An 18,914-nucleotide genomic window follows, 5' to 3' on the forward strand; every position below is an offset into this window, starting at 1 on the left:
TAAACAAACTTGTTTGTCTTAGCGATTGGCAGAATAAGAAGTAGGACTGAGTAGACTTGAAGGCTCTAAAGTTTTACATTTTGTTTTTGAGTTTAGTTATGCAAGGAAAAAAAATACATTTGTAAGTTACACTTTCACGATAGAGATTGCACTACAGTACTTGTATGAGGTGAATTGAAAAATACTATTTCTTTTCTCATTTTTACAGTGCAGATATTTGTAATAAAAAATAATATAAAGTGAGCACTATACACTTTGTATTGTGTTGTAATAGAAATCAATATATTTGAAAATGTAGAAAAGCATCCAAAATATTTAATAAATTTCAAGACACTCTATTATTTAACAGTGTGATTAATCGTGATTAATTATTTTAATTGCAGTTAATTTTTTTGAGTTAATCACATGAGTTAACTGCGATTAATCGACAGCCCCAATAAGTTTGAATTTTTTACAACTGTACTCAACCCAAGGGAATAAAAATGTCATATACACCTCTACCTCAATATAACGTGACCCGATTTACCACGTTATATCCGAATTTGTGTTATAGCAGTGCTCGGCGGGGCTGCACACTCCGGTAGATCAAAGCAAGTTCAATATAATGCGGTTTCACCTGTAACGCGGTAAGGTTTTTTGGCTCCCGAGGACAGCGTTATATCGAGGTAGAGGTGTACATTTTATCAGAGGAGTGAAATAATTCAGAACTACACCTCTACCCTGATATACCGTGACCCAATATAACACAAATTTGGATATAATGCGGTAAAGCAGCGCTCTGGGGGGCAGGGCTGCATGCTCCGGCGGATCAAAGCAAGTTCGATATAACGTGGTTTCTCCTATAATGTGGTAAGATTTTTTGGCTCCCGAGGACAGCATTATATTGGGGTAGAGGTGTATTACAATGTAACTAGAATTGTAATAGTCTTCCTTTTCACATACCTGTTATAGTTACAAATTTTTGTTACGATTTTGCACAATGAAAATAGTCAATATTATAGTAAGACTGTTATTTAAAATACTGGAAAATAATTGAAATATAAGTAAGTGTGAAATATTTCACGCTGTTGGCTCTGATAGATCAGTTGTATTGTAAATCGCATTGAATACTCTAATTTCAGATATATCCAGATCAGATGCAATATGTAAATTCATATTGAAATTAATGAGATTTTGTGTGGTATACTTTGTATAATTTTAATAATTTTTTAAAAGCACAAACTGAAAACGTTAAGAAAATAGCTTACTGTGTGTGCAGTTTGGTGTGTTTCAAACTAAACTTGCCCATATCCTAATTTTAAAAAGTACAAATAGAGCAGTAATTTGTCTTAAGATCTAAAACATTTATAAAGTAATTTTTGTTCTGGTCCTTCTTAAAAACCAAACCAAAGCAACTAAAATCAAGATATCTCACTATTTTGTGAATTTTTAAACATTTTAAACTGACTTTTGCAACAACAAAAACAGTGGTATCCAGCCTAAAAATCTGTGACAAGTTTTAGTTTGATGTGATTTGAAATGGGTTAATTTATATATGCATAAATCTTTAGTAACAATGGTGCTACTCCAGTCCCCTTTTTATTGGAGACTTTAAAGATGGAAAAGAAACCTGAAAAAGCAAAATCCGGTGATGGTAGTGTAACACTACAAAACTGATTTTAATATGTAATGTCATTGGAATTCAATGAAATAATTTACAATTTGGAGGGAACAAGGAATTTAAAATGTTTAACTATAAATTGTGACCTTGATTTCATGCCTAGTATAAAGTGAACAACATTGTCATTAAAATATAAATAGTGTTCAGGGACAGTTTTTGAGGAAGGTATCATATACAACGAGATTTACCAAGTGGAGTCCTAATTCTGTGAATATTTACGCACGTTTCTTGAAGTTAATGGGACTTTAAGCAAGTGAATAAAGTTTTTACAGGATTAGACTCTGCCTTAACTTGTTAAAAAACTTCGGCCCATTGTCTATACCTTTCCGCTTTGGTGAAGAGTACAAGTAATACCTTTAGTGCAGTGGATAAAGAAACTGGAGGTGATAAAATCTTCTTTCTGTTTGAAAGGCAGTATTGAACACCATGTTTAGTGGGGTTTTTTGTTAATTTTTTTAAGTCTGAAAGCAGCTTTTCTTAGAGATTTCATGTAACAAGGAGCTTCTTGTTTTCCTCTGCTTACACTATTGGAGAGGAAGAAAACTGAGTGAAAATCAAGCCGGGGCAAAGGGATCGAGAAGAAGGTTGTGGAACATGGAAGCCCATCTGTTGATATTCAGTATCGCATGTTTGGGGATCTTTCTATTGGAAGTGGCATATTGGAGTAGAGCTGGGAAGCAGCCAATCTCTGTGGCATGCTTCTGTCCTAACACACAAGTTTTCTAATGTTCTATCTGTCCTGACAGCACAGCTAGGAGAGAGAGCGAGCGAAAGTCTATTCCAGCTTGTACTTTAAAACAAACAAACAAACAAAAAAGTTACTAATGTTCCAATTGCAGAACTGAATTGTTCTTTCACTTACATTTTTCCAGTCCAGTTGGAGACTAACCTACAGAATTTCAAGAAATTGCTATTCCATAGGTATAGCTGAGGGCAGAATTTGGTTTGCAAAAATCTTAATTATTGATAATGTACAGGCTGAAAATATACAGCCTAGCTTTCTGATCTCAGATTGGGTTTGCAGGGCTGACAATTAGAAAAGTCATAGTCTTACTTTTAATCTGAGCAAGTTTGATATAGTCAGTAAGAGACATTAAACATGGAACCTTTATTTAGTCACTTTTCAGAGAACTGTGCTTCAAAAGAAAACCATTTTTTCTAAATTTATGTTAATTATAAATATATTCCTTGTGGGCCAGATCATGTCTCATGGCCATATAGGGAATAAGAGTATTTATGGTGCCACCTTTTTTCCCTGTATGGGCTCTCATGCCAAGGGTAGCTGCATGGGGAGGAGAGTAGTTTACACAGAGCTGTTACATTCCCCTCCCTTGTGCATGCGGATGAAAGTAGGCAGGAAGAGGTGGTGAATGGACTGAACCTTGGCTCCAGTCCACAATGTACTGGTCAGCCTGTTGGGGGATCTTGTCCAGGGGTCTCAAACTCAAATGACCGTGAGGGCCACATGAGGACTAGTGCATTGAACCGAGAGCCGCATCACTGATACCCGCCCCTCGCTGTCTCTGGCCCCGCCCCCACTCCACCCCTTCAATTAGGCCCCGTCCCTGCCCCACCTCTTCCCACCCCTTCCCTGCCCCAATCCAACCCCTTCCCCGAAGTCCCCACCCCAATGCGGCCCCAGGGGGTGCAGAAAGGATGCAGGGTGCGGCGGGGGCTCAGGGCAGGGAGTTGAGGTGCAGGTAGTGTTCAGGGTGCGGCAGGGGACTCAGGGCAGGGTGTTGGGTGGGATGTAAGAGGGTGAGGGGTGCGGCAGGGGGCTCAGGGCAGGGAGTGCAGGAGGGATGCGGGATGTGGCGGGGGCTCAGGGCAGGGAGTTGGGGTACAGGGTGCGGGCTGCAGCCCGGTGCCGCTTACCTAGAGTGGCTCTGGGGTGGCAGCAGCGCGCACCGGGGCCAGGGCAGGCTCCCTGCCTGCCTGCTCTGGCCCCCGGCTCCGCGCTGCTCCATTCCAGGAAGCAGCTGGAACCCTGTCCCTGCAGCCCTTGGGGGAGGGGAGAGGCTCAGGGTTCCCTACCTGTACTGCTCTTGCTGCTCCTCTAGGTACCTCCCATGAAGCTCCCATTGGCCGCGGTTCCCTGTTCCCGGCCAATGGGAGCTGCGGGGGGCGGTACCTGGAAGGAGGCAATGCAGGAGCCCTCTGCCTCCTTCCCCCTCCCCCGCCCCCGGCCCGAAGGAGTGTGCTGCCAGCTGCTTCAGACAGCGGTGGGGCTCGCAACGCCCCGGGGGGCAATCCCATGGGTAGACAGAGGGGCGGGAGGGGCGCAGGGAGCTTGGTGGGCCACATGCAAGAGCCCCGTGGGCCGCGTGTTTGAGACCCCTGATCTAATCTATGCCATACCTGGCTAAGGATACCTCCTCACCAGAGTAAGGGGGAAACCAGGAGGCATATTGTGGAGTGACTCCGGTTTTCCCCTTGCCTTCTGATCTGCTCCAAGGGTAGTGCAACAATATGCTTAGGATTTGTGGCAAAACCAAAATTTATCCTTTCATTAGGTGCATTGGTGACTTCTTCAGACATTTAAATGGCACAACTCCCTGTTCACTGAAGGGAGAAGAAATTGAGAAAGTCCCTAAAAGTTTGGTCTCCCAGGAGATTATGATGACAATTTGATTACATTGCAATTTTTATGAGATTTGATTATACTATTTCTATATAAAATCACATTGAGATCATTTTAGTGCAAGTGCATGAGTATATATAGCATTCAGATGAAAATAACCTCTATAGAAGTGGACTGTAGCAATGTTAGATTATCAGTAAGAAGCTTAATGAAGCCAGTATTGGAGTTTAGAAACAGTGTGAAGGTGTATCCAAAACTGCCACTGCATATGTAAAAGGAGTTATCTCAATGCTATCTCAGTGCTATATTGAGCCTAAATCACTTTAGCTCTTGCCTGCAAAGACAATATATTAAGATAGTGTGATAATCCTAATGTATTTGTAAGAAAATAGTGCAACAGCAAGATTAAATGATCATGCTATGTCAGCAAGCCAATATCTATCTGCTGTATCTGTCTTTCTTTGACTACAGTAGTTAAAAGGTTCATATATAAATTTCCCATAAGGATGTTCTAATGGTTACCATATTCTCCTTGGGTCAGGATGACTGTACCCAAGTGTAGCAGCACATGTGGTTTCTCATTAGTGAGCCTGAAATCTTAACTACTTAGTTAAAAATACATTAAATGAGTCTGACTCCAGTAAATGAATATTAAACTGCTCTAATTTCAGGACCTTTGTTCTGACCCCTGACCTTAACTCTGTTTTTATAGTTCACTATTTTGTGCCCCGATGTTCCTGTATCTGAATGTTCCGTGGGCTCAGTCTTGCCCAGTACTGTGTCGGTGTGCAAGGGCATGTAAGGGGTCTGTTTCTGTCCCACAACGAGTAGGGCCAGGACCAGGACCATTCTGTAGCCCACAAGAGTGGGCTAACAGATCAGAAAAGTTAATATACTCACCTTCCAGCTGTCCCCAGTGCCAGTGAGAAAAGGTGGGTGGGGTAATATCTTTTATTGGACCAACTCCTCTGTGAATGAGAGAGACAATGCCAGTAACATTTTCCTAGCAGAGGTGCTGACTTTCTGATTTCCTGAGGGGGTGCATGATCCCCGCTCCGGCCCAGGACCCACCCCCACTCCAACCCTTCCCTCAAGCCCCCACCCCCACTCTGCCCCCACTCCGCCTCTTCCTGCTCTGTTCCGCCCCCTCCCCTGAGCACACCTTGTCCTCACTCCACCTCTTCCTGTCCCCACTCCTCCCCCAGCGCCTCCTGCCTGCCGTTGAACAGCTGATCCCAGGGGACCCGTTGGCAGGCAGGGAGTGCTGGGGGGAGGAGGAGCAGGTGGTCGGTGGGGCCCACCAGTGGGTGCTGAGCACCCACTATTTTTTTCCATGAGCACCCATGGAGTCAGCGCCTATGGTTCCTAGAGTAGTCATGTAGAAGTAGGCTTGGAAGGATTAGATTTTTATTTGTAAATGTCATTAAACATCGATTTCACCATACACACAGAAACCGACAAAAATATTTTAATTGATGATAATTGAAATTTACAGATAGGGTAAGCAAGAAAAATTACTAGAGAATTTACTAGAGTTTGATATAAGGCTATTTACTTTGTATACTTTGACATGTCATGTTGACTGTGTTTTAACTGTTAAGGCTTTAACTTTTTGACTCTCTGTCTACTGTCATTAATTATTGTCTGACTCTCCCATAAGTTCCTGCAACTGTAAAAATCTAAATGGATAAAATTGAAAAACAAAAGCCACAATTTTGCACAACTGTGAAAATTTAAATAGATAAAAATAGAAAATGGTGCTTAAAATAAACAATATTATCTGTTGAAATTATTTAAAAAAAATCAAATTTTGCCTAGCATCATAATAAGACATTCAAAAGTTACATTGTGTGTCTTTGTTTGGCACTGACGATAATGGTGATGGTTGAATGTAAGCAGATACCACACTGGTGAGTTAGTTGTGTTGCACCTGCTTAGAACAGAGCCACATTTGGTGTGATGATGATAAATTGATTTTTGACAGATTAAATTGTGTGGAGATAATAATACTTACATATTTGACATGCTACATTGCAGTGGCTCCCCAAAAGGTTCTGATGCATCTTGTCAATTGCTTGGAATTTATTCTACATTCAGTGCTTGCATTATAACTTCTGTTGATGTTAGTAGGTGCTTTGGGTGTGCATTCATGAAAGGGTAATTTCGGCTTTAAAAGTTTTCACTAGATACATAGAGCATAGTATAGCATGTCAGACAATCACCTGGAAGCACAGAAGAATACCATATATATAGTCCTATTTTAATAAAGAGGTCAACCCACTTTTAGTGGACAAATGAATATTTTTAAAGAGAGAAATAAAACTTGCTTTCAGGTTATGAACCTGCGTGTTATATTTTGGTCTGAAACATAATTTATTGAAGAATGATCAGTCGCTGAACAAGCTGAGAGATGATAGAACAGATCTATTAGTTCATACAGTTAGTCTTCTGTTAGTGCTCCATAAATACTAAACAATACAAAAGTAAAGACCCTGCTTAGCTTTCATTTATTTAATATGTTGAACATGACAGAACACAGGTAGCCCATCCAGCTTTTCTAGTGTAGATGTTTATTGAGATTAACTACATCCACGGTGTTTGTTTGTCATGCTCTGATATCTGTATCTAAAGTGATTAGTTTGTAGTATAAGCTGTTTAAATGTAAATACCTGTCTCATGAAACTGTGAAGTATGTCAGATTTTCGGGTGCTCTTTTTCTTCTGCTGTCCCCCTCTTTCCTTTGACTGTCTCCTGGGAGTGTAAGGTTTGGTTCTTTAAGAAATGTTAAATAAAATTATAGTAATTAACTATTTGATAATGTTTTTATGTCCAATATATAATATAGTTTAAAATTACTAGTTTCTGATGGAAAACACTCTGCAGATTCTATGTATGTACATATTTTTAATAGTTTGGGAGGTTAATAGATTTTTCAATATTTGTTGGCATTTTAAGAAATGAGTGAGAGTGGTAGAATGCATTTGGTGCATGTCAAACATGATTTGAAGCCATTTGCAGTCTTTGAGACAAAATCAGAGGTGAGTCAAAGTCTAGAGGGGTGGAGGTTCATATAATTCACATCTTCCAGTTCTCACCCAACACCTCCAGTTTAGACTCACTTAAACGCCCGCAGATTTATATATTTTCACATACTCTTACCATTTATATTCTCAACTTACACTCTACTGGCAGTGAGACTGTAGGAGGTAACAATTCAGAGCCCAATCACTACTACATTGGAAGCTTGTTTTTAATTGAGGCCTCATTCTTTTTCTTTTGGTTATGTGAAGCTTAGAGATGATGGGCCAAATTCTGTCAGTGTGTGTTGAAGGACTAAAGGGGAGGAGTGTGGCGCCAAAAAAAAAAAAGGGCAAGCAGAAGGGGTTGTATGTTTAATTAATAAACCCTATTGTAAGTTATAACTTTTCTACAACCTTTTCTAGCTCCTTGGTGTCTTAATTACACCAACTTAGACATCTGTATGTGCACACATTGGTAAATGGAAATAAATATGTGTAAGGGAGTTTACTTTACATATTACACATCACCTGTTGATAAGGTTGCCAACTTTCTACTGGCACAAAACCAAACACACTTGCCCCACCCCTTCTCTGAGCCCCCCCTCCCACTCACCTCATCCTCCCCTCCCTCTGTTGCTTGTTCTCCCTACCCTTGCTCATTTTCACTGGGGTGGCTCAGGAGGCTGGGGTGCGGGAGGGGGTGAGGGTTCCAGCTGGGGGTGTGGGCTCTGGGGTGGGGCCAGGGCTGAGGGATTTGGTGTGCAGAAGCGGGTTGGGGTTTGGAGTATGGGAAGGGGCTCCAGGCTGAAGCTGGGGTTGGGGTGTGGTCTCTGGGCTGGGGGTGTGGGTTCTGGGGTAGGGCCAGAAATGAGGGGTTCAGGGTGTAGGACGGAGCTCGGGCTGCGGCAAGGGCTTGGGGTGCGGGGGGGTGAGAGCGCCAGCTGAGAGTGTGGGCTCTGTTGTGGGGCCAGGGATGAGGAATTTGGGGTACAGGAGGGTGCTCCAGGCTGGGACTGAAGGGTTCAGAGGGCAGGAAGGGGAACAGGGCTGGGGCAGGGGGCTGGGGTATGGGAGGTGTCTGAGGGGGTCTGGCTGGGGGTGTAGACTCTGGGGTGGGGCTGGGGATGAGGGGTTTGGGGTTTCGGAGGGTGCTCCGTGCTGGGACAGGGGCTTGGGGCATGGAGGGGGGTGAGGGCTCTGGCTGGGGGTATGGGCTCTGGGGTGGGGTTGGGGATGAGAGGTTTGGGGTGCAGGACGGTACTCTGGGCTGGGATTGAGGGGTTCGAAGTGTGGGAGGGGGAACAAGGCTGGGATTGAGGCACGGGAGGGGATCAGGGTTGCGGTCTTTGGGCGGTGCTTACCTCAAGCAGCTCCCAGAAGCAGCGACATGTCCCCTCTCCGTCTCCTAGGTGGAGGCAGAGCCAAGCAGCTCTGCGTGCTGCCACATCCACAGGCACCTCCCCCACAGCTCCCGTTGGCTGTGGTTCCCGGCCAATGGGAGCTGCAGAGCTGGGGCTTGGGGCGGGGGCAGCGTGCGGAGTCCCCTTGCTGCCCCTACACGTAGGAGCCGGAGGGGGGACATGCCATTTTTTCTGGGAGCCGCGCGGAGCCGCAGCTAGCTCCGCTATGCTGCCGACCGGACTTTTAACGGTCTGGTGCTGACCAGAGCCGCCGGGTCCCTTTTCAACCTGACGTTCTGTCAAAAATCGGACACCTGGCCACCCTTTTTTAAACAGGTAAGCTTAAGGACTTGCACTTGCTTGCATCACGTTGAATTTGGCTCAGTATCTTTAACTTAGTTACCCTATGGTATTTATAGAGCATCAATCACCATAGTATCTAGGTTTCTATGAGTAAAATTCTGCTATCAGTTACACTGATGTACATCTGGAATAATTTAATTGAGGTAAATAAAATTACTCTAGCTTTACACCAGTGAACTGAGCAGAATTTAGCCTAAATATCTAATTAGCCTCTAAGTTTCATACTTAGTTCTAAAGTTGAACCACTTTTCCACAGACCACATCCTCTGTATGCTATTTGTAGATCTTTTGCAGACTCTGTGCGGTATCATTTTTTCTCTTGCAGTTCAGTATGGCATCATATTAAGTAGGAAGTTGTGGCAGTCACTTGAGGCTATAATAGTAGGAAGTTGCTACAGTTTCTATTATTTAAAGTGTATCAAGTCCCAAGAGCATATGGCCCTTCTAATATATATGGATGATGCCCTCAGTAGAATATAACCATTTTTGGATCTGAGATGTCCAGAAATATAATCTGTGTATCTTTGGCTAGTGTGAAGTACTGTTGCATTGATTGTGTAAAGACTGCTGATAGTAATTTTTTGCATATGTCTATTGAACCAGATCACTGATAGGTAAGAAGGAAATAATAGAATCTATTCTCCTTTCCATACATGCACAGAATTTCTGTTGGCATTAATGGGAATTTCATTAGAAGTATGGAAAAAAGAATAAAGCTGATCCTAAATCAGATACCTTACAGTGACACATTTCATCTGTAAAGACGTGTTATGTGTGGATTGTCGTCCGGCTTATTTGTATTTTGTGATGGTCTTTTTTTCGGTTTATGTGATATTTAGAGATTATGGGCCTAATTCTGTCTGAAACCTAGAAATAGGTATAATAGACCCCTGAATGAGCATGCAAATACACTGCAAAAGCAATGTTAAGTGTTCTTCTGATCAAAGCCTAGATTCACACAATCTGTGCCTTCCTACTAACAGAAGAGGTAACTTACCGAAGACTAATGGCTGTTTCTGCACAAAAGCCGTTTCACGGTTAGGAAGTGTATGAGCATAAATATTGTAATATGCCACATAATATTCCTCTGCAACTCATATCTTGAATAGCCTGAGGGGTAATCTCTGTGCTCATATTTCTAAGCCATTTTATGTGTGGTTGAGTTTTTTTCATTTAAAAAAAAGTCTTAGTCCTTTACAGGGTGCATGCTTAGGATCCTATGTTTTAAGTGGATAGATTTCACATAGACTACTCCCTGGCTGGCTCAATTCCCTTCCAGGTGCAGAACTCTGTATTTGGGCTCTTAAAAGTCTACTCCACTGGCATTGAGACTAGCTCACAGCACAATTCATTATTCTGGCATGTTGTAAGCGTGCTTTTGTTTGGGAGCTCGCTAATCATGGCTGCCCTTGATCTTTGCTGCTTGCTAAAATGTACAGTATATTTATGTATCTTTTGTATTGTTAACAGTATGTTGGGTAGATTTTAATAGAATAGACTTGCAGAATGAAGAAAAACATATTAGTAGATATTTTTCATTTTGAATTAATCAAAAAAGTCTTTAGTGTCAAGACTTTATAAAGTGTAAAGATTGTAAAGAAGAATATGAATTACCCACTGAAATTTGTATTTATAATGCATTTTCATTCAATCCTACCTTTTCTTTTTAAAATATAATTTGCAGATTTTGACAAATGATTGAGCTTTTACTGTCAAATTCAGCTTATTTGTTTTTATTGGTTTGATGCATATGTAAATACTGAAGCTGAGCAAAACTTCTGCATTGTTACTTAGACTTTTATTTCTTTTTTCTTAAAATCTATAACCTTTATTACTTTGTCACAACAGATTTTATGGTCCATTTGGTAAAACATTTCCATCTTTATTTTTGCTTCTTCTCAAGTTCAGTTGTTTATAAGCAGTTGGTTGCACGGTAGTGTCCCGTGAGGTAGCCACAGAACTTTTTTTACATAAGAAAATAAACTGCTACTGTGTTTTTGGGGTGGGGTTTTCAAAAGAACCTATGTAATGCAGCACAAATTTTATTGATTTTCAGTGAGACTTGTGCATATGAGGGCTGGTCTACACTGAAAACTTATATCAGCATGGTGACGTGTCTCAGGAGTGCAAAATTATGCCGAACTAAACCTCGGTATAGGCGGGGCTAGGTTGATGGAAGAATTCTTCCATCAGTCTAGCTACTGCCTTGAGGGCAGATGGATTAACTACAGCGGTGGGGAACCTCTCCTGTCACTGTAGTGAGTGTCTACAGTTAAGCGTTATAGCGGCCTGCAGCTGTGCCACTGTAATAGGGTATGTGTAGACAAGCCCTTAGAAAATCCCACCACTGAAGCAGTACTCCATGTGTGGACTCAAAATTCTGCTGTTAGATCAAAGGAAAGAACAATGTACTATAAACACTACTAGGAATAGAGTTAAATAAAGCTGTAGGCTAAACATTTATTCCTAATAGTACATATTTACGCAGTGCAGTGACATAATAAAATAGTGTTTATGTTGTAAATCATTGTGGTTTAAATCCTCAGCCCAGCATCCATACTGAATAGCTGGATTTGGCATTGAGTAGATGGGCTATTCCATAGGGGAAAGAATTCTCTTTCCTAGGGTGCAGAGTCACTCCATGGATGCTACTTTAGTCCAGTAGTTGAAATAGCTCTCTGTAGGCTCAACTTGTCCCCCTCCCCTCCTGCACCCAACAGGAGTAAGCACTGGAGAATCCACACAGTGGTGGCCCCCCGCCTCACCTGCTTCTGCAAACTAATGCAGAGGGAATCCTTACTGTGTAGGGCTCTGCACTACAGAAGGGCTGCATATCCCCCCAAAGCAATTTTGGATAATACCTTGTTTGCGAGTCCAGGTGATAGGGGAGACAGTGGAGTTGTCACCAAGGTAGAGAACAGAGGAAATTGAGAGAGATTACTAAGAAATTTCATTTTGGACATGTTAAATTTGAAGTGGTTGCAGGACACTCATGAGGAGATGATATAAAGGCATTTGGAGATGTGAGAGTGGATAGTTGGATGGGAGGTCAGAGTTATGGGTAGATTTGGGAAATGCCAGCATAGAGTTTGTATCTTAAATAGTGAGAGCAGATGAGGTCACCTAAAGAGAGAGTAAAGGAGGGCAAGAGAGGCAGTGTAAGGATAGAACCTTAAGGAGTATCAACCGAGTAGAAAAGAGTAAAGGAGATAGAGCAGTCAAATGAGATGATGATGGTTATTGTGGTAGGAGAACCAGAATCCTACAATCTCAGAAGCCTAAAGAGCAGAGCAAGCAGAGGAGAAATGCAGAAGAACATCCATCCCAAACTGAACAAGCAGTGAGTAGGGGAGAAGATGGCCATGATGGTTTGGAAGTAGAGATAGGGTGTAACTAATGCACAAGTGATTAAATACAATCCAGTTAATGCAAGTGATGTGTGTAGCAGATATTTCTTTAGGATTTTCAGCTTCTACTTCTATCACCAGGAGCTCACTGAAGTATGCTTATGATTGTCACTTAGAAGAAACTAAGAATGAGCATATCTTTAAGGGCCAGCCACTGATACAAATGTGTGTTAAAGGGTTCTGAGAAAACAGCATTCTTCTCAGCCAGCTGCTCAGTGCCTTATGACTTAGGTTGGGCATATAGTGTTCTTCCCAGCCCACTGGGCTGTGGTTCCTACTCCCCTCAGCTTACTTCACCTTATTGTATCGTGAGTAACAAAACACCATGCTTAGTAGTCCCCAATGTTCCAGGTTTTGCAATGCTCATTTGTTCCCTGATGAGTGAGCTGTCACTGTAAACAAAAATTCCTAGAAACGTATTTTACTGTGAGAGAAATATGAGTCTATAATTAACATTTTTTCATCTATAAAGTGGTCCAATTGGTCAGTTTGATCAGGCCATTGTCGTCTTCCATTTTTAAAACAACCACAGAATGACAGGATTAAAATACTGCATTATGTTTACACAGCTAGTTACACGGGGCTAAATTCTGCACGCAGATAAGAGTGCAGGACTCACATTAGCTTCAGGACTTGTATTAACTTTAGTGGCAGTTGTACAAGTTCTAAGAATATGGCCCAGAGTAAATATCACATAATTCCCACAAATTGTTTATTGAAAAAAATTGATGTTTTGAAATTTTGTTTTATTGTTGAAGGAAATTTTTTCTCTGATTTTGATGAAATACCAGTCATTTCCTTTTTTGCTTTAGTTGTCATGGATGATGACGACGATGAGTCCTGTCTCCTTGATCTTATTGGGTAAGTTCCCCTTAAGAAATTCTTAAAGAAAAATCTATGCAAAATCATTGTACAAAATTAATCCATATAAAAGATGATTAATTTTCAGTAGTCTCTGGAAGTTGGTGTCATGTGATAGTTTGGAGGCCTGTAAGTGAGGAACAGATAGTCACAATCAGAATTTATGCTAATTGGTAGTTCACTGGTTTTTGGCATGACACTGACTTCCCCTCTTGCCCAATGATGGTCCTGTCAGGTCAGTGTTGAGGCACATTAGCAAACAGGGAAACCTACCCTACACTCGTGATGCAAAGGAAATATCCCTTTTTTGGCTAGATAAAGGACTTTAGCCTTCAGTGCTGTCAGAATAGCATGTTCACAGACATTACCTTCTAAATGAAAATATAATTAAAATATATAGACTGATTCAAAATACAAGCTACCTAAATTATTTTTACAGAAGATAAAATGCATTTGTGTACCAATTTTATAGGGTTGAATTGCTACCGGTATTATAAAGAATTACAAACAATCAGGAATTTTAAAGGTTATCAACTTTTGTCTATTCAAAGTCATTTTTATTTTAAATCCCTATTTGTGTAAAAAAAACAACCGTCCTCCAACCAAACAAACAAAATCACAGTCTTTCTACTTTGCATTATTTCTATTCCATTCTATACCACTTTTACGTGCACATTGATGTGTATTCCATATGGGATTCAAAAATCAATATTTAGGTACAGCTGCAACCAAAAAAAGCTTTATGTGGAATTGAGATATATTCACTGTAGGCATGGTGAAGTCCTTTTTCCTTGACTAGCTAAAATATCAGTATAGCTCTTCAAGAGCAGACATTTATCGTAATATGTCCAAAATGTGTAGAACATACTGAATATCCGATATCTAGTACTTTTTTCAGACTGAATTTTTTTTTCAAATGTTATGCCAGTCACTGCAATAGGAAAGTTTTCCTGCATGGTTCTAGCTGTAGATGAAATCAAGAAGACAAATCTATCCACATATGTCAAGTATAGCAAACAGTGAGCTTTATCTTGCATTGCTTATGCACCCAAAACTTCCACTGAAACCAGTGAGAGCCTTGAATGCAAAAGGAATGAAGTATCAAGCCCAATAATAACTATAATTAGATCAGACTAGTATGTGAATAGCCTACCAAATAACAAGTTGTTGGTAGGTGTTGCCTAACAATCATCATGTACAGTATTATAATATGAGACTGCTGACTTCAGCCACCAAAGGGAACATATTTACATCCTGCCTGGAACATCAGCTTAAGAATTGTCCAAATGGAAACAAAAATGAAAGCGCTCAGTAATAAGCCAAGTTACAAGAATTCCAGTCCAAGTCCAAAGAATGCTCAGAAGATGAGGTCCTACAAATAGGAGAGTGTTGGGTGTAATGTATTATTTGTTGTAGTGTCCCTTTTTACTGCTTGTATCAGCTATCGTTCAGAACATCTGGCAGGACAGAAAAACTGAAGTTTGTCTCCATTAAATCTTTCAGTTTGGTAAGTGTCTTCTAATCTTTATGGATTTATTTTTAGAAATAATAAAAGTTATAAGAAAGGATGGTTAGCTAGGTTGATGATAAAACATCAACATTTAAATTTGTCATGATCATAAAAGCTGGTAAGCAGTATTGATAGTAAAGGCCTTGGTCATGTATCAGCAAAACCCCATAAACCCAATGAGTCCATGTATGAATGAGACAGTGAAGCCTTTCTCCTTTTAATTTTCTGTACTCTGTACTGAAAATGAGATTTCTCTTAAAAATATAGTGTGTGAAGGTTGTAATGTGTGTGAGTAGAATCTGATCTTAGATGCCTAGATGTTACCTGAGTGTCATGTATATCATGCAATATGTTTAAAATATATATAGTATAACTTCTGTTTGAGCTACAGCATAGCTTTTAGAAATATATCTAGTCATAATTTAAAGACTTCAGGTGATGGAAAATCCACCAAGTCCCTAGCAGTCTTTTTCCAATAGTTAATTACCCTCACTATTAAAAATGCACCTTATTTCTAGCCTGAATTTTCCACTTCCAATCATTGGAAATCATTATACACCTTTTTCAGCTAGATTGCAGAGCCCTGTGCTATACTATATGCATTAATATTAACTTTATACAAGAATTAGGTTTCCCGCTCTCTCCTTTTTAAAAAAAATCCCATTTAAATTAAAATAAGTATAAGAGGCATTTCTTTAATTAGTGTAACTAGCAGAACAAGTGGCTGGAAACAAATTAGGTCCATTCTAAGATTAGCTCTATATTTTACAGTTAAAAATCACTATTTAGTCTTATTATTGCAATGGAGTTTGAACTGGAATGTACTTTATGAAGATTTTGAAAAATATTCAGTTTTTCCCCCCTATTTTCAATCTAGTTTAATTAAAAGCCAACTGTAGTTATTTATTCTAGCTAATTAGGCTTGATTTAAATAGATATGACAATTAGCTGAGTAGGAATGAATCAGATATCCAATTCCATGAAAATGTTCTCATACTAAATTAAAGCCCTATTCTAGAGGCACAGAGTGCAACTGGCTAAACAGGGCACATGTATAGTAGCAGCATGATTTTCCTGGTGTTTGTGAGCTTATGCTATAAACTTATATGGAGACTTGAGGTGTCTTTATTTTGTTTTCTGTTTTTCTTTTAGGATGATCAAGAAAGAAGAGGGAAATTTTAAGATTGACTCTGGTGTTTATTGGGGAGATCCATAAAAATATTTTTCAAAATGTTTTATTAGTACTATTTACAAATAAAGATTATTTCTGTTAAATCAAAGAGGTCATGTAACTTTTTTAATTGAATGTGTACATTAATGGGTGTGTCAAGAAAATAATTGTATAATTGCTATATTTAGCAATAACTACAAAGTAATCCCTGTAATTTAAAGTCACATGTTTGTATGCATACATTGAGTATTTTTACCACCAGATTTGCATTGCATGAATGTGTGTATTTTTTTAAATACACTTGAACTGCAAATACTTAATTCATCTAGCTGCACTTCTTTTTTTAATTGTGTATCAATATTTTGTTCAATGAAAGAGTATCTTGAAGGCTCTTAACCAAAGTAAGCTGTCATGGGAGGGTAACTGGTTAAAAGATAGGAAACAAAGGGTAGGAATAAATAGGCAGTTTTCAGAATTGAGAGAGGTAAATAGTGGTTTCCCCAAGGGGTCTGTACTGAGACCAGTCCTATTCTACATATTCATAAATGATCTAGAAAAAGGGGTAAACAAGTGAGGTGGAAAACCTGCAGATGATACAAAACTACTCAACATAGTTAAGTCCCAAGCAGACTGCGAAAAGCTACAAAAGGATCTCACAAAACTGGGTGACTGGACAGCAAAATGGCAAATGGAATTCAATGTTGACAAATGTAAAGTAATGCACATTGGAAAACATAATCCCGACTATACATATAAAATGATGGGGTCTAAATTAGCTGTTTTCACTCAAGAAAGAGATCTTAGAGTCATTGTGGATAATTTTCTGAAAACATCCAGTCAATGTGCAGCGGCAGTCAAAAAAGCCAACAGAATGTTGGGAATCATTAAGAAAGGGATAGATAATAAGACAGAAAATATCATATTGCCTCTAAATAAATCCATGGTATGCCCACATCTTGAATGCATGCAGATGTGCCACCCCATCTCAAAAAAGATGTATTGGAATTGGAAATCGTTCAGAAAAGGGCAACAAAAATTATTAGGAGTATGGAATGGCTTCCATATGAGGCGAGATTAATAAAACTGGGACTTTTCATCTTGGAAAAGAGATGAGTAAGGGGGAATGTCTATAAAATCATGACTGGTGTGGAGAAAGTAAATAAGGAAGTGTTATTTACTCCTCCTCATAAAACATGAACTTGGGTTCACCAAACAAAATTAACAGGCAGCAGGTTTAAAACAAACAAAAAAAAGGAATAATTTTTTTACACAACACACAGTCAACCTGTGGAACTCCTTGCCAGAGGATGTTGTGAAGGTCAAGACTATAACAGGGTTCAAAAAAGAACTAGATAAATTCATGGAGGATAGGTCCATCAATGGCTATTAGCCAAGATGGTCAGGGATAATGTCCCTAGTTTCTATTTCTAGAAGCTGAGACTGGGCGACAGGGGATGCATCACTTGATGATTACCTGTTCTGTTAATTCCTTCTGGAGCAACTGGCATTTGCCACTGTCAAAAGACAGGATACTGGGCTAGATGGACCCAGTATGGCCTTTCTTATCAAGTTATCAAAAGAAAAATGCATCTAGTCAGTTATACATTTGATTTCATTTGGAAAAGATATAACTTTTTTCCCCAGAGAAGATAATGTTATTGTAGTTGAGAAAATTTTCTTTTTTATGAATAGACTGGCAAGAAAACATCTTAAATATTTAATTATTAAATATGGTAGCTCTTTATCAGGACATTAACCAATTTGCAGGCAATAGAGCTCATTAGAGGAGATTATTCGTATTTTAGTGATTACATTTCTTGATCTAATACCATTGTTTGTCCATTTAATGCAAACTCTGTTGTGTTATAGAATATTGGGTATTTATTTAACAGATGGTGTAATCAGTAGTGTCCTATAGAATGGAAGTAAACATGTAAAGTGATATTTAGATGTTTTTGGAGTAATGAATATTTGTAAACTCCTGAAATTCTGAAATGTAATGATGAGAATTCCTGTCTTTGAGGAAGCCTCTTTAAAAAAAAAAAAAAAAAAAAAAAGTGAAAAATATAAATTTACATATTAACATGGTTTGCTGAAAACAAAAATGATAGATCCTCAGCTGATGTAAATTGGCATAGCTCTATTGAAGTCAGTGGAGCTACACTGATTTACATGAACGGAGCACCCGGCTCAAGGTTTTTATTGTTTTTGTCTTAATTATGCTTTTTAACAAATGTAAGTACTTAAAAGTGATAACTTTTTTTGTTTCTTTTTAAAGAGATCCACAGGCACTGAATTATTTTCTACATGGTCCTAGTAGTAAATCTGTAAGTAGTATTCTACTATACTACTCTAAAATTACATGAACTTTAGTGACTGCTTTATTATTAGTTTAATGTTACTTTACTACATTTGTGCCTTAACAGAGCAATGAAGACTTGACTAATGCAGGGTACTCTGCAGCCAATTCTAATTCAATTTTCGCCAACTCCAATGTAAGTATTCAGAAGAGAAAATGTGTATTTATTGTGATTACACGCTTTCATCATAGTTTGTTTGTCCTGTATACAACTAAATGGAGTAGATGTTAATAATGTTAATAACTGACATAAAATAGGCACATCTAGACACTGAAAACTGTGAATGTATGTTTAAAGCACCTGTAACTTCTTTGTAGTTGCAGTTTTTATAGAGGCAAATTGTCCTCATCCACTCCCTTTATTATTTATTTATTTATTATATTTATTTTATTTATTAACATTTATATTGCAGTACAAACATGTAGCAAATGACATTATTCCCTACTCCAAACAGCTTACAGTCTAAAAGACAAAGGTGTGACAGGATGATGAGACAAACACGGTGGTTGGATGAAAGTGGGGAAAATGGTTTTAGGGTGTGCACAATTTTCAGCTAGCCAGGAACAATGATCACAATTTTC

At 39.3% G+C, this 18,914-nt stretch overlaps 1 protein-coding gene across 7 annotated transcripts in view; it reads left to right on the forward strand.

The window, feature by feature from the left end:
• Nucleotides 1-18,914, forward strand: part of BICRAL (BRD4 interacting chromatin remodeling complex associated protein like) — a 67,844-nt gene that overhangs the window by 30,790 nt on the left and 18,140 nt on the right. For 6 of the 7 annotated variants that reach the window (XM_039529395.1, XM_039529396.1, XM_039529391.1 and 3 more), the window contains 3 exons: nucleotides 13,244-13,292; nucleotides 18,252-18,300; nucleotides 18,400-18,468. In XM_039529395.1, the coding sequence (XP_039385329.1) occupies nucleotides 13,249-13,292; nucleotides 18,252-18,300; nucleotides 18,400-18,468 (162 nt within the window). In that variant the 5' untranslated portion in view covers nucleotides 13,244-13,248. Of the gene's footprint in view, nucleotides 1-10,734; nucleotides 12,365-13,243; nucleotides 13,293-18,251; nucleotides 18,301-18,399; nucleotides 18,469-18,914 lie in introns of those variants that run through there. The other variant, XM_039529393.1, reaches the window with a different exon arrangement.

Source organism: Mauremys reevesii, linkage group 3, assembly GCF_016161935.1.
Source record: "Mauremys reevesii isolate NIE-2019 linkage group 3, ASM1616193v1, whole genome shotgun sequence".
In the NCBI taxonomy this organism is placed as follows: Eukaryota; Metazoa; Chordata; order Testudines; family Geoemydidae; genus Mauremys; species Mauremys reevesii.